This window comes from Syngnathus scovelli, chromosome 2 (assembly GCF_024217435.2).
Source record: "Syngnathus scovelli strain Florida chromosome 2, RoL_Ssco_1.2, whole genome shotgun sequence".
Classification (NCBI taxonomy): Eukaryota; Metazoa; Chordata; class Actinopteri; order Syngnathiformes; family Syngnathidae; genus Syngnathus; species Syngnathus scovelli.
Window position 1 is genome coordinate 14,112,165 of NC_090848.1, and position 26,001 is coordinate 14,138,165.

At 42.2% G+C, this 26,001-nt stretch overlaps 3 protein-coding genes across 6 annotated transcripts in view; 2 read left to right on the plus strand and 1 right to left on the minus strand.

Moving 5' to 3' along the window:
* The first annotated feature begins 13 nt into the window (after nt 1–13).
* On the plus strand, nt 14–4,243 carry nol9 (nucleolar protein 9). The gene is made up of 13 exons (XM_049754980.2): nt 14–164; nt 276–745; nt 806–1,016; nt 1,110–1,240; nt 1,633–1,768; nt 1,947–2,043; nt 2,120–2,217; nt 2,383–2,550; nt 2,625–2,880; nt 2,968–3,082; nt 3,404–3,578; nt 3,733–3,866; nt 3,975–4,243. The coding sequence occupies exons 2-13, from the start codon at nt 308–310 to the stop codon at nt 4,086–4,088; spliced, it is 2,073 nt and encodes a 690-aa protein (XP_049610937.1). The 5' UTR covers nt 14–164; nt 276–307; the 3' UTR covers nt 4,089–4,243.
* An 831-nt stretch (nt 4,244–5,074) lies between these two features.
* Nucleotides 5,075–10,541, minus strand: nsmce4a (NSE4 homolog A, SMC5-SMC6 complex component). 2 transcript variants are annotated; one of them, XM_049754997.2, is made up of 11 exons: nt 10,400–10,541; nt 7,867–8,059; nt 7,696–7,776; nt 7,336–7,466; nt 7,128–7,276; nt 6,625–6,724; nt 6,371–6,461; nt 6,204–6,298; nt 6,079–6,127; nt 5,907–5,998; nt 5,075–5,674 (listed from the first exon to the last, which is right to left on the minus strand). In XM_049754997.2, the coding sequence occupies exons 1-11, from the start codon at nt 10,469–10,471 to the stop codon at nt 5,615–5,617; spliced, it is 1,113 nt and encodes a 370-aa protein (XP_049610954.1). In that variant the 5' UTR covers nt 10,472–10,541; the 3' UTR covers nt 5,075–5,614. The 2 variants fall into 2 exon arrangements, with proteins under 2 accessions (XP_049610954.1, XP_049610955.1); XM_049754998.1 differs by lacking the exon at nt 10,400–10,541 and adding an exon at nt 8,693–8,857.
* Nucleotides 10,417–26,001, plus strand: part of plekhg5b (pleckstrin homology domain containing, family G (with RhoGef domain) member 5b) — a 41,823-nt gene continuing 26,238 nt past the window's right edge. For 2 of the 3 annotated variants that reach the window (XM_049754974.1, XM_049754975.1), the window contains exons 1-2: nt 10,417–10,559; nt 22,099–22,175. In XM_049754974.1, coding sequence (XP_049610931.1) covers nt 10,478–10,559; nt 22,099–22,175 — 159 coding nt within the window. In that variant the 5' untranslated portion in view covers nt 10,417–10,477. Of the gene's footprint in view, nt 10,560–16,366; nt 17,097–22,098; nt 22,176–26,001 lie in introns of those variants that run through there. The other variant, XM_049754973.2, reaches the window with a different exon arrangement.

A 26,001-nucleotide genomic window follows, 5' to 3' on the forward strand; every position in this document is an offset into this window, starting at 1 on the left:
GTGGTCGCCGAGGAGTTCCGAGCAACCTTCCGTGAGTTTTCTTATTGGCGTAGTTGCAGTTTGCCTTTATGTCAGACGAAGAACATATGACGACCATGCAAAGTTAGCGAGGTATCGCTAGCTAGACCCGCTAATTTCTCTTGGCCGATGGTTCCTGTTTGAAGGTAAATTGATCTTTTACCTTTGTTTTAAAAACACAAAACTGTGATATTCTTTTTTTTCGGTTGCATTCTATGAAGAAAGAATATCATTCTTGATTTGTTTACATTTGTTAGTGCTTATCCACCAGCCACCTAACATTGGCATAATGAAGGCGAAGAAAGTTACGAATTCAAAGAGCAGCGCCACATCTCAGAAGTGGAAAGATGTGAGGGGTAAACGGTGCAGGCCTCCCATTAGTTCCTCTCACCTCAACTCCACTCCTGTCATGGTTGGGGTGATCAAGGACCATAAGGTGGCCATGAAGAAGAAGCCAGCTGTCAAGAGACTAAAGAACAAGCCAAAGCCAGTGTCTGGGAAAAGTGCTTCTCAGACAAAGTCTTTCACAAATGGCAACATGGGCCTGGATTCTGATGAGTTTCAGGACTGGGAGGAGTACTCCCAGTCGGTCCAAATGAATGGGCTTGAAACGCAAGGTGCCACAGAGGATAAGCATCCATGTCGACTGGATGGGAAGTCTCTCCATCAGTGTGCAGAAAGGGATGACCAGAGGAAGCATGCAGTACTTGTCATGCATAAAGGACAGGTACGCTACAGGAAGTTTTACCATCAAGTCTACTTCTAACCATGTCCATCATTCTTTTAGACCCTGTGTTTCCGCGGGAAGTGTTTTTTGACTTGCTTGTACGGGCGCGTGGAAGTGATGGGCTTCACCATCGAAGAGGGCCAGCAGTCATATCCGCTCTTCTCTCCCGCCTCACATTGTCCGCTGACCATCACAGCCACGGAGGGTTGCGATGACAGCAGAGACTACAAAAGTGCGGCAACAGAGATCCTGTGCAATTACCTTCCAGCAGGTAACTCAACCTCGCAAGGGGAATTTACACTCTGAGTGCTGCAGACTGTCGTTACAGCTGTGTTTTATATTTTACTATCACCTGTTTTTGCAGCGTCACAGAAGAAGCTGCTTAAAAAGGTTGTCACCAACTCCTCAATAATCCTGTTGGAGCCCATGGAGATTCCGCTGACACGCTTCCTATCGAGCTTCAGCAATCTCAGTACCCTGTTTGACCCCACTATGGTAAGATGACACCCCCGTGTCAGCATTTCCTTTTGGAGTTGAAGCTGTCAGCAGGGTGGAGGGGGAACACGATCAAAACAAGAGTATTTGAGTGTAGACAGAAAACACAGCACAGTTTTTGCCCTAAAAGGTAGCGCCCCAATTTGCAAAGCATCGGGGCTGAGCCCCGCTGCAGATAAAGACAATTGGAAGTCATTGGTGCCACAAAATGGCAGCCAATGGGTGAATTGTAGCAAAAACAGATAAGACCTCCCAATAAAATATGTGACTAGACGCATTTGCAAATGCTAAACTGCAAAAATGCAAGAGTTTATTGTATCAACTAAAATGTGCTTATAACATATTTAGTTGTGCGTGTAGAGTGTAAGCTCCTCTCCAACCTATGCTTACAGGGGGAACTGCTGTCTGCCGTACCAGACACGCCCCTTAACGGTCTAGGAATGATTCCTCTGGTCGACAGTATCGAGGGCCTGAAGGTGTCGCCCAGCTGCCGGGCATCCCTGGATGCGGTGGTCAGTGCCTGCAGAGGTTTGAGCATTTGTGTGTTTGTTCATGGGCAAAAGGAATGTTCAAAAATAGGGTGAGATAATTGATTATAAAGGTTGTCAGTTCATTAATATTTGTTTAAGGCTGTCTGGCATTATTGTTCAGCCTTGGCGGTGGTCTAAGATCACCTTTAAGTCTTGTCTGTGTTTGTCTCTCACAGGGGACATGGACGGTTGTGCGGTTGTCCTCGTTTACGGAGCCAAAAATGTCGGCAAGTCCACGTACATCCGCATGGTGATCAATACGCTACTAAATCAGTAAGTGTCCTGTTCATCATTCGTGGATGCTCGAATGATATTGCAAGATCAATTGTATCTCTCTGTGTGTGTGTAGTACAACTAGTGTGGACTATTTAGAAGCGGACCTCGGTCAAACGGAGTTCACCCCGGCTGGCTGCTTGTCTTTGTTGACTGTCAGAGAACCTCTGCTGGGTACGTTTCATCTCGTCCGTGCTGCTTTCTAGATTGTGTTTGACTTTAGAGGTTCCACGGTATGAAATTTTAACCCGCTTGTACTGTGTTCATTTGTTATTATAAATAGGTTCAAATGTCATGCAGGCACTTAATTGTTGTAATCTTTGCATGATCAAATCTCAGGCCCCCCCTTCACACATCAGCGCGACCCCGACCACATGGTCTACTACGGCGAGTCGTCTTGCCAGTCTGACTTAAGCCGCTACCTGGAAAGCCTCAAGTCCTTGTGGCACAGACGCTCTTCAAGCAGGGAGACACCCATTGTCATCAATACCATGGGCTGGGTTAAAGGTCAGTGAAAAAGTTTTTGTCTTCCTTTTCCCCCCCCTAATCCACTTAAAGTTAATAGCGGGTTCGATCTCTAGGTTTTGGACTGCAGCTGCTAGTAGACATGCTCCGCTTCTTCCCGGTCTCACATGTCATCCAACTCGCTCACGCCGACAGCACCGCTCAATGCCCCGCCCTCACCCCCGAGTTTCTGAGGACGGCCCAGGGCTTCCAAACGCACCCGCCCGCTCAAACTGCGTTGGACGAGTTCACCGAGAACACACAAAGCCCACCCCTCACCTACGTTCACATGACTATTTATTCCGACTTCGGCGGCTGTCAAGGGACGACGACGTAAGCGCCCGTCTTTCAGCGTTGCGATTTCACCGGCGTTGTGGTGTGACATCAGCGGCTCACGTGCACATTTGTTGTGTCGCACAGGAAACACCAACGCAGCAATGAGCTGCGAGAGCTGTCAGTGCTGGCCTATCTTAGTCAGCTGCAGTCGGCTGATCCGGGACCTGTTCGACCTCTACACTCTCTCACGCCCTACCAGGTGCACTTTTTTTTTTTTTTTTTAAAACAAGCTTCTCTATTGCTTCTCTATTGACATTTTCATGAACTTTAACTGAAAATTCAATTAGTCTTTAAACAGCATGTTCCTCATTAGAACCTCTTAATATCATTTTTAAAAGAGATATGATTAAAGTGTCAAATAGCAATTCGGGGAGAACTATTTTGAGAAATAAGGAACCCCCGTCTCCCAATACTTCATCACTTCAACTTTTCATCTTTCATGAAAAAGTGACATGTTAATATGTGGACTGCACTTCCAAAGCACATAATAAAATAATAGACATTATTGTGCCCCTTGCAGGTGCCCCACACAGATGTGGCTTTGGGTGTGATCCATTTCGACGTGGCGCCCAATGACATGTTCTATGCCGCCAACTCCAGCCTGGTGGGACTCTGTGTCCTGGCGGAGAAGGTGACCAGCAAAGGAGGTCCGGTTTTGCTGTCACAAGCCCCCATCTGCCCCTGTGTGGGCCTGGGTACAAAATAATCTTTTCTTTTGTTGTGTTTTAAGTGTAAAATAGTCTGTACTGTGTGGTTACAATTTTATTATTGTTTTGGGGCGTGCAGAATAAAGGTCTGCACTCTCTTGATACTTCTTGTTTTCGAAGCCATTCGTTTTTCATCTTGCAGGTGTGCTGCGAGGGATTGACATGGCGCGAGGACTCTACTTTGTACTGACGCCTGTAAATCCTGCCGTTCTGCGCAAGGTCAATTGTCTCCTTCTCGGAGCCACGTCGTTACCCTCCTGCATCTTGACGACGCAGGTTAGACGCTGGCCTGACTTAGACTACTCGCTGAAAAGTTTGACATATTGGTTATTAGATAACATTTCTCAACCATTACACAATAACAACGGCAACTTTGTGGGGCAGGGTGGTTTCCAGGGAGAGCTGCCTTACGTCACGTCGGAGTACAGCTTTGAGCTGACGGGCGCTGGAAAGCTGCGAGTCTTCAAAGGCCTGCAGAGACCAAGTCAGATGCACTGATGTTGCGACAAGTGCTTTGTCCCCCCCCCAAACATCAAGTCTGACGTGGGCTCTTCAGGAGAGAAATCTCTCAGAACACGTTTGTTTTGTACCACTGCCATTTCAAAACTACATTTGAATTCTGGTGTCATATTAAAAACAGAAAAGAATGTTCAGATTTGTAGTATTTACTTTTATTGCTAGGACAAACATTGAAGCAGCATTTGATATAGAACAAGAAGATAATGACATATGGTTCGATTCTGGCTCCATCCTTCCTGTGTGGAGGTTGCATGTTCTCCCTCTTTCCTCCGGGTATTCCGGTTTCCTTCCACATTCCAAAAACATGCATGGTAGGTTAGTTGGAACTCAAAATTGTCGATGTGATTGTGAATTTGGATGGTTGTCTATGTGTTACCCTGCGATAGCCTGGCGATCAGTTCAGAATAAAATGAACGTATTCCAAGTTAAGGCGCTTAGCGAGTAGCAACGTGACGGCCGCCGGTGGCTAAATTTATAACTGCGGCGAATAGTGCTGCAGCCGAGGATGGTCGGAATTATCCCTCTAGTCTATAGCATAAGTGACCCTTCTCCGTTCTGCAATCAGATCCCACTCATAAAGCGCTCCAAATTGATATTCAGCTTTATCTATTATAAGATTCCAAATTTATAAGCAGGTGAAAACAAAGTAGCCAATGCAAAGCCGCTAAGAGCTTCAAGTCAATGTTTCAAAAGTGGTAACTTCATATGCAAGAAACACACCCTGCCTGTTTGCATTAAATGTGTGAAGTCGAGAAAGAAACAAAAGGTAAGTATTAAGTGTTGTTGTGATTGTTTGATTTGTTTATCAATTCCTTTGTCATCAAACTCAATGTCATGACTTACTGATCAGTTTTTACTTGAAGTTACGTTGTGCTGTTTTAAGTGTTTTGTTTTTTTTGCAGTTATATATTAAGGTATACAGCGAGCATCACATCAGTGAAATAAGTGACATGATGAAATGTATGTTATTTTTCTTTATATTTTATTTTTCATGTTTGCAGCTACTTTTGCACAACCAGTCAGTCAGTTATATTCTGATGTAACAATGTAAAAGAAAGAATCTGGTCACTTTTCAAAACAAGATATTTTTCAAATAAAAAAATATATATATCAAACGTAATGTGACCCACGGACCACTATCCCATGGTTGGGAACCGTTGTCCTAGAAAATCTTCCACTACTGGAATTTTTACAAGTATTTTTTTTCGACATAAACAAATAAAATAAGTCATAATTCCTGCAGCCTGAAGGCAAAGACTAAACAGTGGAAGGAAACCCCGCTCATTATAAATAAGCTTTATTTACATTCTTTTGTATATATTTGTATGATGATGTATCTTTTTGTTAGCTTTGTGGATCAAATGAGTCAATCTAGCATACACCCATGACGACAAAAATGTCTTATTATTGAAATATAAACTATCTCCAATATAAATTCAAAATTGAAACAAATTTGTAACAAACAAACGCAAGTCCGTCGAGTCCCCGGTGACACGTTTGGTCCATCACTGACTGTTCAGAGGCGGAATCATAGGCTCAGTGATGTCAAAAGCTTCGATGAGCTCCTTGGAAAATGAGAGGGGGAAAAAATGGTTTGTCAGGTACCACGTAAGAATAGTTGAGGACTTTTCATTTGAGCTCTCCTTTATTTTGTTAGCAGTTTTAGTTTTCATTTTTTCTAAAGTACTTTGATTTAGGTTGGGTTTTATTGGTATTCTTTTAACAAGGACAAAAAACAGTATGTTTACCCACTTGAGACCTTTCAAGAGAAAATATTCTGAAAAGGCATGTTCTCACCTTCCAGCTCTTTGGGCTGATTGAAACAATAGATGCATTACAGTTTTCTCTTTCTCCAGCTTCGCCTTCTGTCATCACCTCCTCCATCGGAGCTGAAAGACGCGACAAAATCTTCTTCGTTGACATGTGTTACATGCCCTCTTAACTGACAAATCAATACAAAGTCTTTTACCTATACAAGGCAACTTATCTTGATCCAAACCAATTTGTGCCAAACCATCCTGAAAAGAGACGTGTGGAGTCACAAGACGGTAAGCTCAGCGTTCATTTGGATTCTTGATTGCTAAGAAAACTCACCCTGACCAGGAATGACGTGTGAAAAATGTTCTCCAGAGTGCGTGAAAAGGAGTTGGGGTCAATAACAAACTCGTAATACGATATCGGCGACGTCGCTGTGACGGAAGCAGAGTGGTGTTACACGGTGAATTTTGGCACAGAGGTTGAGAGGTCAACTGTGAACTCACGGTCATCTTGATGATAACTTTTTAGGCAGGCCAGGATCCTCTCCACTTCTTTCTCAGTGGCTTCTTGCTCGGCCTCTTCCATCTTTTTCAGCTGATATGTGCATGTGAGATCAACACAAGAAGGCAGAAGATAACTAATTCAATGTTAGATTTCTGACTGGTTTTGTGTGGTGATTTGATGGATGTCTAATGTAAAGTGAGTGCCTTATCATTTTTGGCGAATGGAGATAGTGGCCTAAATGTGTCATCGTCACCTGAGTGGGCATGATCCTTTTTGCTTCCTTGCTAGGGGCTTTCTTTTGACGTACTATCCTTTGCTTCGGAGGGGGCGGCTCTGCATGGAAGGAACCCAACCTGATGAGAGATAGAGGACATCACGTGGAGTGCACGGGATACATTTAACCACCAAGCACAGCTTGGAAAAAATAATTCTCTCAATGTACCACCATAATCTGCAGATGCCGAACCACAAATAGACATAGGCTGACTGGAGTTGGAAACCTTAATATCGAGATGACCGCTAGAGGGCAGACAAGCCTTAGTCGCACTTACATCGGGTCTTGTACTGTCAGACACCACAAGGTGAATTGACCTGATATTTTGCAGCAGATTTGGAATAACATATAGGACAAAGAGAAAACCTCAAAAAGTATTGTTATTTTGAGGGAATTGATTTTGGTGGAAAAATATAAACGCATTGAGTTCTTGCAGTTAATGCAGGTTAATCCAGTGAGCTGAATAAGATCGGCACACGCACATGTAGTGGAAGGTCGGCGCTGTCTGAAAGCAAGCCTCAGCTCTTTGGGCCAGTCTCTGCCAAGCATCTTTGGGCAAGTAACCCTCAATTTCCTCTTCGCTCTGCTCCCCCCCACCACTTTCCAGTCGGTTGAGACCCATGAAGGAGAGCTGTTGACGGGATAAAAGCAATCATAGAATGCAAGTGACAAAATAGTGGAATCACTTACAAGGTGCTCAGCAAAAGCAGCGTGGTCAAAAGCACTGTCTTCTTCTCGCATCTGGCTGGCTCTTTCGTTGTTCAGGTCCGTAGCCACGGAAACGAACTTGGAATCCAGCACCGCTTCGCTCGTCTCTCGCACTGTCAAACAACTCCGCTGTCAGACATTGCAATGTTCTTCACGGAAAATGATCAAACGTTACATTGGGAATAAGCGGAGTTTCACGCTTACAAATGTTTTTTTTTTTTTTTTTAACTCAACCATGTAATGTTTTGCTGACGAGGCAATGGGAAACTTGTAACATCTGAACTTCAGAAATGGCAACTCTGCTCTGATGATATGAAAAGTTAAGATAAAAATGAAACGTACCATTTTCAAAAAGGCTGTCTGCCGCTTCCAAAACCTCTGTTAGTTTGTTGTTTGATGGACTCAGTAAATCTTCTCTATTTTCTGAAATAAAAAAAAGTACAAGCATAAGACCAAAACACAAAAATAAATAAACAAAGCCAGCTGCCACCTCTTGGAAAGTCACCAACTCACGTTGGACTGAATCGATGAGGTCTCTGTACTTGCTCCTTATTTCTTTCCTGGTGCCTCTTTCCTGTCCACTCATAGAACCAAAGCTGGACCCCCCATTCAGCTGCATTTGGTCCCCGCTGTTGTGCTGTGCAGCGCCGTCTTGCTGGGGGGCTTCCTTATCAGTGGACGGGCGTTTGAGCTGCTCCATCGAGAGCTGAACGCAGAAACAGCAAAGTTTGAAGTTTAGATTGACATTTAGTAGAGGTATTATTAAATATTTATTATAACCGCAAATTCCCACTATGCAGAACCTGCTATTGTGGTTAACCCCAGAACGCGAACCGGTCTCAAGGTTTGTCCAAGTTTTGCAAACGTTACCTGGCTGTGCCCGCAACAAGCACAGGGAACCCCTCACCCAGCCCACTTTGATGCTCTGATGTGTTTTAAAGTTAAACACGAACCAACATAAATACTGCGACTGAGCAGGACTGTGATGATGACTCCCTTAATGCAAAACCTGAGTTGCTGCTTGTTGATGTAACTTCCAGTATGTTTACTGTCAATTAACAAAGATTACTGCAGTGCGAAGCATTCTCCACTTATGTTAATTTTGCTGAAACTGATCTCATCAGCTATTAGTTGATATCGACTTGAGTTTATTTTTTTTTTTCAAATCAGGTCATGCAACACTTATTAGACACCCTGTCACATTTCTGCCATTGACTGTGAACAGTGTATGTAAACAGCAGCTAACATATTGTAATAGCTTCCCTCTGCGCTGGTGCTAGCAAAACGCTGTTAGCCACTTGGTAACGCGTTAAATATCTTAATATCTACAAGTTCATACTTCACGTCACGGCGTGGCTTCGGCTATTTGTTCGAACGAAGATCCTTGTGTCCAAGTTGAGTGCCAGACTGATGCTTGTGCAGCTCGAGTACGCACCAAACACTCACATCACAACTGTGAGCTGGAGTGCAGAGTTGCGTTTTCGGACGGAAATTACGTCACAATACGGGTGCCGTAAACAGTAGCCCCGCTACCAATGTGGCAGCCATGTTGGGAGGGGCGACTTCCCCCTCAAAGGCAATGCAATGGTATTGAAATGAAATCATAACGCGCTCATTTCTCGATTAGAAGGTCTGGATGGTGGTCCTACGAATCTGTCAAAGTATGTGGAATTCTGAGATAAGTATAGCGAGGAGAGTTGGAGAAGGTGAAATGTTTTCATATTCCCGGAGTGGGTGGATGGGTTGGGCATAACAGAAAATAAATTAGAAGTTTTTAAATCAATCAATCAATCAATCAATCAATCAATCAATCAATCAATCAATCAATCAATCAATCAATCAATCAAATAACAGTTTTTCTGATTAATTAATTTCCCAACTCATTAGCATTGTAATCTACAGATTGATCATTTCGATATTTTAAATAATTCATAAACCTAAAATGAAAACTAAACTTAAATAGCCCAGCTAAAAAGTTACAAACAGGGGTGCCAAGTACCTCAATTATGTGCTTCCTTATGTTCCTTATGTGTTCTTTCATTTAACACTTAACTTAAAGAGCAAAACTACGCCAAATATATCTTTTGAAAAATATATGCCTCCACTGTGGCACTCTGATTGCATTTGTGGAATAAGGGTTAATCACCTGTTTGCATTGCCACTTGCTGTTGACTGAAAATGACATCACAACATGATCCGGATAAAACCTTTTGCGTTACTATGGCATCAAAGATAGAGCCAGGAATCGGAACATCTGTTAGTCTGATAACAGAAACTCTATAACGCTAACATAACAGTCTAACCTTGATAGAGCGCTATGCTTAAGTGAATGACATTCAGGTTGCAGTATGGTCGACAGAGCCTAAAATACATTTAATGGAGGCCTAAAATTTCTCACAGTTCTGCATACCATGTAAATTCCTTGAAACAAAATCATTTGAAATTATGGACTGTTTATATTTATAACGTTTTAAAAGGCATAAATGATGTATTATGAATATTTATTTGTATTGTAACTTGAGTTTTCCATCTTATCATCACTGCGAGTTAGCGTCCCTAGGGGCACTTACTTGCCACTGCAGAGCAAATCGCTTCAGCGGATGAATGGAAGGCAGACAGGCGGTCGGCGAATGTTTGGAGGGGGAGGCACGATGCTAAAAAAGGAGCTGCACTTTGTTTAAAAGTTCTCGGAGTTAATTCGCTTTCTTTAAAACACCACCGGGGACATTAATTTGTATTATCCCATTTGGACAGCAGACTTGCACGCCAAGTCCAACGAACGGCGTTTTCACCGAGGAACATTTAATTTTTAAATGTTAAGTACCAGGTTAGGACAGACTATGTTTTGTAGTTGACGTGAAGACGCAGGGTGACTTAAACAACACCATTTGCCTTCCACGCGCTCGGCGTGATGTGAGATCCGAATCGAACCGAGCTTCAGCTGCAGTGTGAAAGACAATGTGGAAGCGCTTTTGACCGGACTGCTCAGCAAATTTACCGGGTGATTAGCAATTAGCATCGAGCACACCGCCGGCGGCACGCGAACCTGCTGGGAACCAGCGTGGGCTCCCCGTTGCCACCAAATCACCACAGGACCACCAAAAACGAAGGATTGCATGCCTTCATGGTTCCGAACAAGTGGACCATGAATTCAGTCCTGCACAAGTCGCCTCCGCGGAGCTGGCTCGGACTCAAGTTGAGGCTCAGTAAGTGAACATTTTTGTTTTGATTTTGTACGTAAAGTGGAACGCGCCGTAGTCAATCATTAACGTACACTGCTTTTTTTTTTTTTTAATGTTATCTAATTTGAAGATTCACTCATCATTCCTACAATGTAAGGTTATTAGAATAGATTTTCATTTGCAATGCCGACTTGGCTGCGGAGCAGTCAAATAAGAAACAAAATACAACAAATTGTGCAAATTTGGTGTTGTGCAAAATAAAATGGAAAAATATATAGTAGACAAATTAATAATAATAATATTAAACTCAAATAGCCAGTCAAACTGTGATGCATGACATCATGAAAGCAACTAGTACTGTGAAATCCAGGTTGAGCATAAGTAAATTATATGAAAAACAGCTAGATCGTGCCACTTGATAACATATTCGGTCACCACAGCAACTAATATTAAATTCTGAATCGTATGAAAACTGAGGCAATATACATACTTCAAAATAATAACAATTATTCATTCAGAGAATATGTTGTTGAACATTCACAAAATATTGTGACAATATTTTATAGATAATTTGTTGTTCAACATTCAGAAAACATAGTGAATGAACTTAAACAAAATAGATGAATAATAAATGGGCAGTGAAGTCCAAATTATTTTCAATATGTTCTATGCACCACCACTAGTCTAAACGTGGCATTCTGATTAATATTGTGTTTGTGGAATACTAATTAAGCAGCAAAATCCACCCATTTTTATCTATCTTACGTTTGTTTTGCCACTTGCCAAAAACAACATTACAGTGTCTTAGCTTGCAAATGTCATGTGACCAGACTCAGAAAACAGGTGAGCCATATTTGTTCATTCCCTAAGCCCTTAGGCACTGTGATGTCATTTTCAGTCAACAGCAAGTGGCGGTACAAAGCCCAAAACACTGTACACAGTATAAAAAAAAAGTGACCTAATTGCATTTTTGCTTTTTTTTTTTTTTTTTTTTTGGGCTCTCAAGTGGCACGATTGGGAGGAAATAAAAAAAACAAAACATGGAATCTAATTAGAACAAGGCTTCTTCCAAATGTGAATATAATGCTGTATAAAGGTTATGTAATGTTTTTTTACTTCCATGTTATGGCTGCTCTGTGTTGACACTTCTGGAGCCTGCAATTTTGGCATCTTTGCATGTGAGTTGTTTGACAGTGTTAATATACTTTCGGGTAGCTGCTGAAACCTGGGTGGCTCTGTTTTATTTTTTTGCCTAATTTTAAAATGATAATCAAAATGTATTTGATTTACCATGTGATCAGCTGCCTATCGATTTCTTTCCTTCTCTGAATCCACCTGTCCTGTTTGGGTGCTTGGTCAAGCAGAACGGGCGAATCTGTATGCCTTTTATGCCGGAACAGCAACAACAACTGTGCCACAAGGGGAGATCAGTTCATCTCCTAATAGCCATCTGAATGTTTCAACTCTCCCTACCGTCACTCGACTTCACATGTTGCCACTCCCGGCAGTCAACGGGTTCATAGCGTTAACACAATGTTTAAGTTTAGCAGTCTTAATACCGTAATTTCCGGACTATAAGCCGCGACTTTTTTCCAAAATTTTGAACCCTGCGGCTTATAGTCAGGTGCGGCTTATATAAGATTTTTTCGTGATTTTTGTGATGACTTGATCACTTTTATACACTCGTAAAAAGGCTGTGGACCACCGTTGTACGGTATCTTGAAGAACAAAACAACAACAAAAATACTATTTTGAAATACTACTATGGCTGCTGCTTATTCTGGCTGTGTTGCTTGTGACTATTATGAGTTTAGTAGGAATGCACGGTTACCTGCGTCAAAGGGCTCTAAACCCTTTCTCTTACTCTGCCATGTGACTCAGAGATTACACAAAGCAGTGCACACTTCCATGTTGCGTCACAGGTAATGTTTAGAAAGATATGTTAAAGTATGTTATTAAAACTTTTAAAAGGCTTTCTGTGTACTGTCTTTGTAAAAAACTCGTGTGCACGTGCGGCTTATAGTCCGGTGCGGCTTATGTAAGAAAAAAACTAAAATATCCCCGAATTTTAGCTGGTGCGGCTTATAGTCCGGTGCGGCTTATAGTCCGGAAATTACGGTAGTTTGAGTCTGGAGGCCTTCAGTGTTCCAGGCCACTGGAGTCTTAAGTTGGTTTTAAAGTCACTGGTCTAATCTGGAGCCAGATGTCTTGTCTGGTCTCTGTCGAGCGTCCAAAAAGCAAACAGAAGTTTCTCGTCTACCTCCGGAAGGTCTCCCCAAGCATCGGGCAAGTGTTGGCAGACCACCTTTGTTCCATTGGTATAATTCTTCCACTTTAGTCAGTACACTAATACGAAACACAATCTCGGTCATAATTGCTGACCCCGTGCCTCTTTCCAATGTGTGAACAGTCTTTTCCCATTGGAAATGATAGAAATGGAAATACACAGTTCTTTTAGTACAACAGTGTAAAAGTAATAGGTCTTGCTTGACTTTAGTGGAATTTTGCCTCTCGCAAACTTCAGACCGAATGATTGTGTTTATCAAAGCAATTATCTTCTCAGTAGTGGTTCTTGGCGTGCCATTATAGTACACTGGGTTTGGACCAGACTGTTCTGAGTGGACTTGAAAGTTCTTTAACTTCAACTTGTGGAGTCACGAGTGCTCATGTTTTCAGATGAGCACGTGAAGTGTGTGTTTGTGTGTGTATGAGTGTGTGTGTGTCTGTGTGCGTGCGTGCGTCCACATACGTGTGTGGGGGTTCTGGCCCGCCACGTGACTTGTTACAGTTTAGACTTTCTCCTCCATTGTTTTACTTTATGCTCGACAGTAATTTCCTTTCTCTCGTCTTTTTCATCCCGAGGCAGATCACATTGTCTTGTTTTCTCTTTTGTTCAGGACTAGCGTCATCTATACGTTTCTATACTGCACTTTTATGGCTTATATTTCTGGATACCGTAAAGCTCAGTCAACCTGTCTTTGTTGTTTGCCCATAATCAGGACATATGTTGTATTTTAGACATTTTAAATGATACTTTTAGTGTGTTTGCATGTACAGTATATTAAAAAAAATCTCAGACATTTGTTATTGTCCTGAGCCATATTTATTTGGTACAAGAAGTTGCAGTTAGTTACCACCCAACAAATGTTTTCTTATTTTATTGTTTTATGTCTGTGGCCAAAATACTATATTGTATATAGTACATTCAACAAAATTGTGACTTTCATTTTATTTTACACATTATTGACCAAGCTAAAGGATTTAAAATAGCTTGCTCTCATTGCTTTCTTCTTGAATGACTTCAAATAGCTAATAATCATTTGATGGAATTTATATGAGCTGCGCTCGGCTCACGTGAGCCACCCATCAGATTGCAAGCAGCAAGTGTTGTGTGAGGGTTAGGACTTGGCGGTGTTGTCATCTCTGCACTGTAGTGTCTTTTTTTTTTTTTGTGTTTATTCCGTGATGAAGTCACCGTCATAAACACGGTCACAGCTGGAGGCTCCCCCCCCACACACACACACACTCGTCTCTCGTGTGCCTTTTCCCATCATTCTTTTCTCCCAAACATGGTGCCTAGTGTATGCTGATCTTAACTCCCGGGGCTCCTCTTTCACTTTTGTCCCCGTCACTGCTATTTAAAGTCACTGTTCTTGTTTTTGTGCCATGTAGATTCACCACACTTAAAAATACCTGAAAAACAGGTGTGTTGTTTTTGTCCCAGAGGTGTTCGGAATTTATTTTTTGATCAGATCTGCATGCCAAACTGCTTCAATCCAAAATTAGCTCCCATATCATATCATTGCTAACTTGGTATTTCAAGGAATTTAAGGTATGTTTATTCAACACAGACTTTAAAAATTTGGAACGACATTATCCATTGTCGGTTATATCAACGGGCCTGGTCTTCCGGACCTAAATCATCCATGTGGCATACTATGTTTGTTTTTGCACCTTGCTTTGTTGGAGGAAATAGTTGACTTCCCTGAAACAGTCCTCACAGGTGAAAGTTGGAAGCATTCACTCTGATAAAAACAATTGCTATCAAGAATTAAGAATCAAAGTGTGCCAACACACTGAACAATGGTAGCAAAAATCAGAACATTTGACTACCTGACACACTCATTAATGATTACTAATAAATGATATGTTAATGAAACAGAACAAAACATTATTTTTTTTTCTTGGTCTATTATTGCGGACAAATAAATCCCTTTGTAGCTGGAGTTCTTAAAAAAAGTTCCTTGACCTAACAATATAAATATTTTCAATAGCATATGATTAGTGTGTGCAGGGTGACAAATTCAACACAAAACGAAGCATGACAAAGCGTGATTTGAGCTGCTTTTGGTTACAATGGGCAAAACATGATACTGTCTACAATAAAAGAAGAATCCCTGCAAAGCCGCTAGCCAAGGTTTAGAGCATTTTATATATTTAGACCAAATAAAATACGTCATTTCTTTCTATTTTTATTCTTTTTGGGTCTGAGCTGGCTGGTAAAAAGTTATTGCTTGTGCCTTTGACGGTCTGCCGAGCTAATTATAACCTACATAACGGGCATGGACTAGCACCGTGCACTCCCTCTGGCATCAGACTGGATCACACCCTTTTAAAATTCTTAAATACGATGAGCCTTCGCAGCAACACAGTTAAGTTTATTTAGTTAGTCATCTCCAGGTACTTATCAGAACTGACAGTTCTTTCTTTTGCTGTATGAAACTTATATAACATATTTTCCAGAAAAAACAATGGCAAAAATGTTTTTTTCATCTTGGGGATATAGCGCCACCTGCTGCTTTAGCATGCACATGAAGGCAGCAAATGTCTCGAAGAGAGTAGTATAGTACTGGGTTAAAAAAAAAATCTTTGTGGATGTGACGTGGGTTTGTCTTTCTAATGCAAACCTTGTGAGGATGAGATCATCCAGATGTAAATGCCATGTGTGCAACATGCAGGTGCATTGTTTGTGGAGAGTCTTATTATGAAAGGGTGACCTGATGATGAAAGCGAGGTTGTCTAATATCTCCTCTGCACCCCCCCCCCCTAACACACACACACACATCCTTTGTTTCTGCACGAGGTGGAAATTGGCCCTTGTATTGGCATATTGGTTCTCATGCTTCACATCTGCTTGCTTCATTAAAAGGGAAGCTTCTTGCCCAAAGCTGCTTTTGATGATTACCACATGTCTGCAAAGCCCAGAGCCGCGCAGCAAGGCCGGCTCTCATCCTACCCTCTAATTTCTCATCCCAAAATTGGACATGTTGGTTGCTACATGTGACTGCATCCCTCCCTTTTCTCGGCCCGGCCAGACTCAATCTCGCACTATTCCTTCTCCCGTTTTTAGATGTGCTACAGAAGTGAGTCATTCCTCGAGGATCTGTGCAAAAGTCTTTGGTATCCTTGACACTTCTAATCAATCTCACAAGCAATACATTAAGAAATAGATTTTAAAAAAAAAGAATACAGCTGAATATAAATGGGAACATGTACCCTTTGTTCTTAACATACATACTCAAGTGCATCAAAACTACTCTGGTGCATTTTATCTCCAAAGTTTCTCGAATGAATTGAACGGGTTACCACCCACCCCTGGCCACTGTTTTGACTGTGTTGACTTTATCAGTGTGCTCATCACCATCCCTACCTTTCATATTGATCTGTGCATAGTATGTAAGCCTACCCCGCCCCCTCCCACACACACAGAAGGCAGCTCATTGATAGAACTGAATCCAGCTAAAGGGCAAAGCCATAAATTAATGCAGAATATAAGCCCTTTGCTGATACTGCAAAGTAGTGCATGTAGGATGGGTGTTTAAAAGAGATCTTTGTGCGGTCAGGTCCAAAAGCCATGGGTCCAGACTACCCCAGCATGCATCTCTCACCCCTTCATGAATGCACCACTTGTCTGACTGCGTGGGCCCTAAAAGCCCCCCTGCGGTCGAGACGTCCTACACAAGCAGCTTGGTTCGCACAAATGTTTTACAGTTGGCGAAACTCCCATCACAGACACGGTCGAGTCTCAGAGAGCGCGTCGGTGACGGAAGGAATCACTCCAATGGTTTTGAGGAGTCTGACAAGGTGGTGACTGGTGGTCTCAACAGGAGGAGGACTTTTTTTGTTGCTTCGTTTAGACTTGAACTCAGTTTTATAGGAGGAGCTTCTCCGGTCTCCTAGAGATGTAGAAAGAAGAAGCTTGGCGGCGAGACTGCATGAGATCATCGTGCAGGTGGATGTTTGGAATGAGTCTATTGGCAGACTTTGAACTGGCAAGTTTTTATTTTGAAAGATGAACTCATCTTGGTGGAGAAACCGCAGGCTGGTCAGAAACTCAACAGGCCACTCTCGGCTGGGTCATATCTCATTTGATAGCATCATTTAAAGAGTTGCATTTTCATGAATAATTATAGAGTCAATCAGTGGAAGTCAGCAAAATGTTCCTGTATTGGAAGAAGCGCGGCGCTTATGAGTTGGAGCCACCAACATCGTCTTGCTCCCAAGTGGGAATGGAGCGCTACTACTGGTCGTCATCCCTGGACGCCATCCATGATCTGTGCGGTAAGATCACCAACTAATCCTAGAGTGAGTTTGTTGGAATGGCAATAGCAATGGATCTTTTGAATTTGTGAACAATTCCAAATTCGGAACAAATTCAAGACCACCAAACAGATTTAAAGAAAAACATGGATGATGTAAAACTGCAAGTGGTCTAGACATCGGTCGGTTTTGCGCTCCACCGTGTTGTCTTTTGATGCATCAGTCAGCACTGTCATCAGTTCTGAGCCAACACCCAGCCATGAGGAATCTCCGGTGCCGGTCCCAAGCCTGCATAAATGGCAGGCTTGCGTCAGTAAGCGTTTCTGGTCTTTAAAAACTTGTGCGTCATCCCACAGTGTGGTCAGTGCTCCACTTTTTCTGTTCTTTTTCCGATGTTTTATACGCGTCAACACTGTTGTCAGTTTAATGCGAGACATTTGTTGCACGATTATTGTGCAATTTATTGTTTGATGCCACACTTTGGAATAGACATGACTTCATTTTGTTGTGTTGCCCCCCCCCCCCCCCCCCCCTTTTGACCAGCACTGTTATTTTGAGGAGCGTATTTCACCTTCATCACGGAAAGGCCTTTATCTTCCAACCAGTTCTTGCTTCACTGGGTATTACTCAGCCACCTCACTCCACATAAATGCAAAAGAAAGAGAAAACACTGAGGAAATATTTACTGCCTAAAAAAAGTGCACAGCTGCTCCAAAACACCTCTGTGTATCCTGTCTCAGTTTTTTTTGGGGAGTGATGTGGCACCCGGGGCAGTCACTTTCCGCTGCCCTTCCTCATCCACGCTATTAGTGAAAGGGATGTGATAACACTGGCCTGTGAAAGAATGTTCCTCAACCACCCTGAAAGCCAGTCTGAAAACGCTGGAACTTTCCAGCCATCTTAAGGACGGTGGCTGCTGACGCGAAGCCGTTTGGCAGACGAATGTGTCATCGAGATGTTTTGATCAGTGCATTTTTAATTCTAACCTCTCTGTCCACATTTAGCTTTTTGAATTTGTAATTTGAGTTCCAAGGTTACATGGGCGCACAACACACATACACAGAAGAGTTCTCCGTCACATAAGACTACGCCTTTCTTCGTTACACGCTTTGGTTAACCAACATTACCGCTATGTAAACTTAAAAAAAAAAGAAAATTTCCTGTTGACCAAATGCTTGTCTGACAGTCATTTGTATGTGACATACATTCGACATCCATTCATTTTGATTTGGCAGCTTGGTTTTGTTTGACCACAGTATTGCATATTTCATAGATTTAAAGCTCAAGTGAATGCTGCTTTCTATGTTTTTTGCTGTTATTCTTGGTCGTAGGACATTGGTGGATGCAATATTGAATTAAAAGGCATGAAAGTGAGACCCTGGAGGGTCTGATTAATTTTCTAGGTTTTGATTTTGTCATATCAATGTAGTCCTATGATGGACCTATAAAGCAGGGATTTTCAACAGGTTTATTCCAAGGGACCACCATTATAGCCAAGAAGCAACTCGGGGACCACTGCTTTGGCGGAATATTATTTTATTTTCCACCGAAGGAGGGTAGACCTATATAGGCTATTTATTTGCATCTGCATGTCTATTTTGGGAATATTGGCTGCATTTGACATAATTTGGATGGGTGAATGACTCACATAATTAGCTGGAAAATATATCAAGTCTAAATAATCCATCAAATTTATTTTTTAAAAAAATTACAATTAATTTCCTTTTCCAATTTTGTGGACCACCTGCAATACAGCCACGGAACACTAGAAGGCCAGGGACCACAGGTTCACAATCCCTGCTATAAAGTATAAAGGCCCCATGGAGAACAGAGTTTTTACTACGATAATATGTCTACAGTGACAACACCTTCATTTTGCTCAAATCTGCTGTTTTACGGCAGACTGTATTATATAAAGGCAAATTGTTCCATAATCGTTTGGCTTTTGTCCTCTTACTGTACCTTGTGACACAAATACCCCCAGATATTTGGGCTATGCCGTAATCTCCTCGTGAGTGCTTTTGAACGTGGTGACTGAAATATGTGATTAGCCAAAAATGAGTGAATACATTGAATGCAACTTGATTTGTCAGCATGTTTCAACATGGAACTTGTCCTCCCATCTGTGGAACACTGTTCACTTGGTTGTTCTGTGGCTTCATATTGCATGTAGATGGGAGACCCAGTAGGGGGTCCTCTCAGATGTAGGAATCAAGAAAGCACATGCAAGTCGCATGTGCGGGACTGAACCACTGGATAGGAAAGTTCTTAATCCAAAATATCTTTTGATGTTTGTGGTTATTACAGTTTTGGGATTTGATTATATGGTGCATCTTCTCCCAAATCTTCACCCAAACCTCAGTTTTAGCCATTTGCCTGCATTTGCGATTTAAAAACATGATCTGTGAAAATCATGCAAGTTCCCATAGGCAAAATACAAAATCACAAACATGACACGCAAAAACAAAAAAGAATTAGATCCTACTGAAATTCGGCCTAAACAAATTTAACAGATTTTTAAAAGTGTCTATAGAAGAGGGCACTTTTTTGATAATCTTGAGAGATGAACATTAAGTGGCAGGTAAGAAAGCATTATTAATCAATTATTTTTGTGGGCCCAGGTAATTCCTGGATGGCATATTGTAAATCTGTTTCTTTGCAATGTTGACATTTTTGTCAACTTTACAAGTTGCCGTTTATGTGAGGACACACTGACGAGATTACGGGTTCCCACACCATAGAAGGGACAGAGCGTAATATTACAGTTGCACTGTTGGTGTTATCGCTCACCCTTCTCAAATATCGGCAGATGTTTTTGTTATTCTGCTGACAATTATACAAACGAAGGGGGGTTGAGCTTCCTCCATCTCATGTTCTGTGAGACGTCATCAAGTTGCGTGTGGCATTCTTAACATTCCTCATGGACATATGGGAAAAGGTTGACAGCATAACATCCTCCTGTCACAGCTTCTGGCGCTGAAACATATACGCCTGACGTTTTCAGATGACCTTAGACAGAGGTAGCTTGTACTGGAGTGAACTTCCTGAGAAAACCGAAGCCAAACGACAGCCCAACTTTGGTATATAGTTTTTCCCTCCTCATCAATGGACAATTGACGATATATCTCCCTTTTATTTTTTCACATCGTTTGTCTGGCTTTGTTGATGCAAGCTGGTGGCTGCACGGGTAGCAAGGGTTAGCAATCTAGCACCATTGCTGCCAACCAAGAATGGAAGAACATATTGCAAACGTGAATTTTTTTGAGGGAATTTGACGGAAATGGGACAACAACGCTTATTGGGCTTCTCAATTAATGAAGATGTCTACTAAAGATGTTGTCTTTGCCACACGTAACAAATGAACCATCTATGTCCGCCTTATGTTTGAAGTAGGATGATGTTCAAGTCAAATATAAAATTAAGACTTTTAAAAATAGTGGACAGACCAAACCCAAATGTCCAGTACAGGCCAAGACAGCGACCCCCGGCCATTGTGAAACTCTTTGCTGTGATTGATGACTAGCTGCTAATGCTAATGTGAACATGGTCATGACCCACTTTCTATCACGTCAGTGATCTATGGTTATGACAGTAAAGCCACTCGGCACCCACAATGCATTGTATGGCGCAACGCATGATTGAAATTATAAGGACGCAAGTCATAGCGTATATGTGTGTTTGCCATTTGTTTGGTACAAAAGTAAACAGACTAGTTCCAACTAGCACATACCTCAGTTTGCAGCGAGCGGCATAGAGAGATTGTCCACTGTCTCTTTAGTGTGCCATCTCTTTGTGCACTGTCACGTGTGTATCCGTGTATAGCTTGTGTTAGCTTTTGACTTCATCAGCACTGCTGAGTTGAGGAATTCCGATTCATCAGAGAGACAGACAGAGAGAGAGAGAGTGCAAGTGTGAGATGGAACGTCAGCATGATATGAGGAAGTCAACGGGAAGATGGGGCGCAGTGTATAAAAAAAATAGAGAATGCAAGTTTTACGATCTTAACGAGAGTCGTTCCATTGAACAATTCATTGTTAAGAAATCTAAATCACTCTAATGGCCATCCATAGATGAATACATTTCATGTTTAAATAATTCTTTATCACCTGGGGTGGAGGTTTACATTTGGTGCCTTTTCAAGGAAGCTGGGGAAAAGTCCACAGGAAACCGCAGACCATGAGGTCTGCAGTAATTACCGTTTTACTCCCCCATTCCCCTCAAGGACCTCTGACCTGTCGGTCTAGCTGTGATCAAGTGGATGACTAAAAAGTCTTACCATGCAGAACAGGGCTTTGGGTCTTTTCTTCTTTTTTTCTCCTCTTGGCCTGAAAATGTTCAGCTTCATGTTTCAACAGCAACCTTTTCCAAAGTGCCTTTTACCTTCTTAGACTCCGTGGTGAAATGTTATAGTTGGCTTCTTTTGAAAGGGAACAGGTGACACTACCCTATTGTGACCACCCCCCGCGCGACGAGGGGCCTCATTCGACAGGCGGATGGATAAACATGCCCGTGTTTTTCTATCATGTCTTTATCTCGTGTACCGTATGTACTCGGACAAGCTGAAGACATAAACAAGGCCTTTAATCACTTGCTCAATAGTGACGAGCGGAGTAGCTTTCGGAGCTTTGTTTGACAAGAGTGATTTGTTATTGTGGACCATAGAGTGAGTGCACTAAAAAAAAAAAAAAAAAAAGAGGGATGAAGCTTTCTACTCCATTGCTCCATTTTGCACCAGTCCTGTCACTCATTATTCATGTCCTTTTGATCTCTTCCCATTAGTGCCCCCCTCCCCACCTCGGTCCCTCATGGCTTGTGTTTACTCTGTCTCACTTTGCTCTTTATTGCCGCTTGGTCACCCCCCCATTGCCCAACCCCCTCCTCCACATTGTCCATACATACTGTAAACTCAGGCGATAAGTCCTGGCCATATTTCCAACAACCTGACCAAAAAAGGAGTGTTAATAAACTCATGTAATTAAGTCTTTTTTTTTTCCTGTGGTGTCACATGTTTGTTTTGTTTCAGATGACAAGCCTGTTCAGGAGGAGGACTGGGTGGTGTGCCAGCACCCCGAGTGCCCCGATCGACGCAGGGCCTCAAAGGTAAGACCACCTAACACGAAATGCCTTTAGAAGTCATATGAAAAGAAGACATGGAACCTTTACACAAAACTAATTAACATGAGTTAATAGAGTACAACGAATCTAAATTTTGAGAGACTTGCAAGGGATGGGGGAACAGTGTTGATTGACAGGTATTTAAAATCGGAGCTTTACGATCATGTGACCGTAAACTCCCACGATGCATCAAACACTACCAGTCACCTAATACTCATTTGCTGAGATTTTTAAACGGGGTTGGTAAACTGGAACCTCAAAAAGCAACTTGAGCAGCCCAACCCCCTCCCGTGTTGATTTCCTCATCAGATTCAGCAACAGCAAACTATATCTCCAAGGTCAGGCCGAGGGCTAAAGCCGCCGCACGTCTTTTAAACAGTATGAAAGCGGTGTCGAGCCTTTTGTGTCTGGCTGCTGGAGCGTTTAATGAATTAGTGCTTTGAAGCCGCCAGTTTTGACAATGGGAGTCTGGCCAGAAGACGGAGGGAGACGAACACGGTGTCCGCTCGCCGCTTGCTTGTTTTGGTTGTCCTGCTCTCTGTCCTGCTTCCCTTCCACCCCTGCATCACGTGAATGTTCCTCTTTTCATTTGAGTAGCCCTCTCCGTGGAGACAAAAGGTGGACAATGCTACATGTTGTATCGGCCTTTTCTCCACGGAGAAACCCCAAATAAAAGGGAAAATTGTACAACAAAATTATTGTTATCAGATTATTTATGTACAATGGATAATCATTCCACCCCGGAGAAGGGAACTGTTGAAATCGATGTTTATACAGTTAGCCCCAAATTTATGTGACACTCATTCCCATTAATGTGTACGAAAATGGCAACTGTTTGTGTAATCGCGGTCACTAGTGACATTAATGGATTCTTCTCAGAAAACATGGTCCTAATTCCAAATGTATCTTCATAATTTGTTGAAAAGGATATACATGTGCTTTAAATCAAAACTTACTGCAGTGTGCCACGAAGAAATAAAGATAGTTCATTCTGCCCTGTGTTCGCGATAAATTGTTCAACACCGAATTCTACTCTGTGGTTGGTACATGGACACCAAATACTGAGTACTGGGGTACCAATTTTTTTTTTCAATTTATTATTTTTACACTTGAACAGCTTCACAATCTTCAGTTAAAACGGGAACATAGTAAGTAAAAAATGAATATTAGACAGAACCAACCACCATCATGTATGGTCGTTACATTCAAAAGACGACGGTAGACACCACAACTTATCAGCTCTTTGCTTCACAAAATGCGAAATTCCTGCAGCTGCATGTCTTTCAAATACTGCAGACTCGTATTTTAGGGTAGGAAGGGCTCTTGTTTACGTGGAGGTGTCGACATGTCGGAGGTAATCACAGCGGCCTTTATTGATTGCAAGAATCTCTGATGTTGTTTATTTTATCTCCACATGATATACCCGAATCATCCTTTTTCGTGATTCCTATGTCAGCCCCTAAATAACCAATACAAGGTAATCAATAATTGACTCTTCATTAAATCCCCATAAAGAAGCTTGAGGATGGTCTTAAATTTGTCAGTAGTTACAAAAATAGCACAGGTTTGTCTGCTTATTTGGGAGAGTTATGTAAAGTTTCACACCAAGCCTCACTGTGTCATTTTTGGAATACTTCTTCTCATGGTCTGACTCGCATCGACATGGCCTTTTGCGGATGTAATATTCCCCAATGTCACAATTTCTAATGTTCCTCTTGAATTTATGACATGGAGGTGTGAGGTAAGAGGAGGAAAACACCCCCCCTCCTCCTCCTCCATCTTTGTTCTGGCATTTCTTGGCTATAAAAAAGGATTTATTATCAGATCTTGTACTCTTGATATCTCTCGATCTTATTTATTCATTTATCTGAAGTTATTTATGAATCTGTTTTAATAGTCCTTAAATAGCAAAGAGGCAAAATTGAATCTTGCCACTGGATTTATTCTCTCAATTCAATTTGATTAGCAAATAAATGTAAATAGACTTCCTTCCCCTTTTATTATTATTGAAATCATCGTCTTTGCTGATTGTGCTGCCGTGTGTTGTCCAGATATTTAGTTGTTTATTTGGATTACTTTGCGCTGCGGGTTACTGTAAATCCAGGAGATTAAATACTGCCTACAAGGTGGATTGGCGGCGTTCGAAGCAGCCCTCGCTAGTTTTGCATCAAATTGCACTTGGTGCTAGTCTCAGCTTGCTTGTCTTTTCTTCTCACTCTCGTAAGCCTCAACGGACAGGACCAAACAAGACAAGTTGTGAGGTTTGCCTTTCCATGGAAACAGGCCCTTCCCTCCAAACAGCTGGAGCCCAAGGCTGTCTGTGTTGTCACTCTCGCCTTTGCGTCACAATGTGGCCTTTTTAATTTTCACCCAAACTCACCTTTTCTTTTTTCCTAATTGGCGTTTCTCCCTTCTGTTCCGCCGCCGCTGCTGAAAATCTAACTAGTGCTGACATGCTGATGTGCTAAAGCTGCGCGGTTAACACAAGCAAAGCGACTGTTTTTAATCGCCATTTATTAACAACAATCAGATTTTCAGTTGATCCTTTTGGGAAAAAAATATTTGAAATGTCATTTGCCCTGATTGTCCCGAACAAGTCAACTAACGGTTGTTTCGCTTATTTAAAGAAAATAACTAACACTGGAAAAAAGGGTTCATTCGAGCTTTGACCTCAGCATGCTCCAACAAGCTTTCCATGACACTCACACACTTTGTCAGCCGCACACTAATCACACTTTTCTGCCAGTTAGTACTTTTCCATGCAGCCATTGATGATGATGGTGATGAAAATAGTGCTGCAGTACAAATACAGAAGGAGCACCTGAAAATATTGACGTTCCCATTTCTAAAGTAGTATTTAAAACGATGTCCAAGAGGTTATGTATTTGTGATTCTGGCACTTCGAACCTGGAAATTACAATTTCCAAACTCATCCCAGAGCAATGTTTCTGTTGCACTTGATGTCTTAACAGGAAATTGTAAACATAAATGACGCCAATTCATCCCCTCAAGAGCGTGTCCCAGTTAGGAAGGATCCAGGAAGCATTGCAACAGAGAGGGAATAACAGGAAGAGACTATCTGACTGGTGCTCCATTACTAAAAAAGTTACTTGTAACGGGCCCATAGGTTGGAGTTCACGGAAGACCCTAAGCGAGGAGGGGTTGCGGTAACAAGCCCTCCGAAATTAGCTTAATAAAATGTTGAGTCCGCACGGCTCAGCTACAGATGGAGCGCAAAAGTTTTTTTCACAAACGTCTGCCCAGCTTCAGCACGCTCGCTCGCTCTCCAAAATTGAAGCCAACTAAGCCACCGGCCAAGAATATGTGGAAACTAACAGCAGTATCTCAGGGGAAATATTTGCCTTTAATCCTCTCCGTGCGCCCGTGGCCTGTTTCATATGCCGACGCGGCTCATCCTCGTTATCCTCACACTGCCGCTTTTCTTTGTTTGCCCTCGCGACGCCGCAGACTTCCCCGGGAAGACTTGGTGGAATTCAAAGCTCACGCTCGGTCAGGGGGTTAATGCCAAGGTCGGGTCACAGAGGCAAGCCAACTATTCATTTCTCCCCCAACAATGGCATCGCCAGCGGGGTCTAATCCTTCACGTTAATTGCATTGCTGGCCTCCCCTCTTTTAAGAGTAGCCTCTTCTAATTAAGACTGACAGCGGGGGACATGGATTCAACAGGTTGCTTTATTTGGAGCAACTGCTGTGGGGGCTGTTAGGCATTAAGAGCCACCCGCAAGCAAGTGCCCCCACCCCCACACTTATGCCTTGGGGGCGCCCCCTTGTTTTTGTGAGCTAGCTAATT

Coding starts and splice junctions, on each gene's coding strand:
- nol9 (XM_049754980.2), top strand. CDS start 308: ATGAAGGCGAAGAAAGTTACGAATTCAAAGAGCAGCGCCACATCTCAG. Junction 2,551..2,624: donor TACCATGGGCTGGGTTAAAG/GTCAGTGAAAAA, acceptor TTCGATCTCTAG/GTTTTGGACTGCAGCTGCTA. Junction 3,579..3,732: donor CTGCCCCTGTGTGGGCCTGG/GTACAAAATAAT, acceptor TTCATCTTGCAG/GTGTGCTGCGAGGGATTGAC.
- nsmce4a (XM_049754997.2), bottom strand. CDS start 10,471: ATGCAATCCTTCGTTTTTGGTGGTCCTGTGGTGATTTGGTGGCAACGG. Junction 7,777..7,866: donor CCTCATCGATTCAGTCCAAC/GTGAGTTGGTGA, acceptor TTTTTATTTCAG/AAAATAGAGAAGATTTACTG. Junction 7,277..7,335: donor CTGCTTTTGCTGAGCACCTT/GTAAGTGATTCC, acceptor TCCCGTCAACAG/CTCTCCTTCATGGGTCTCAA.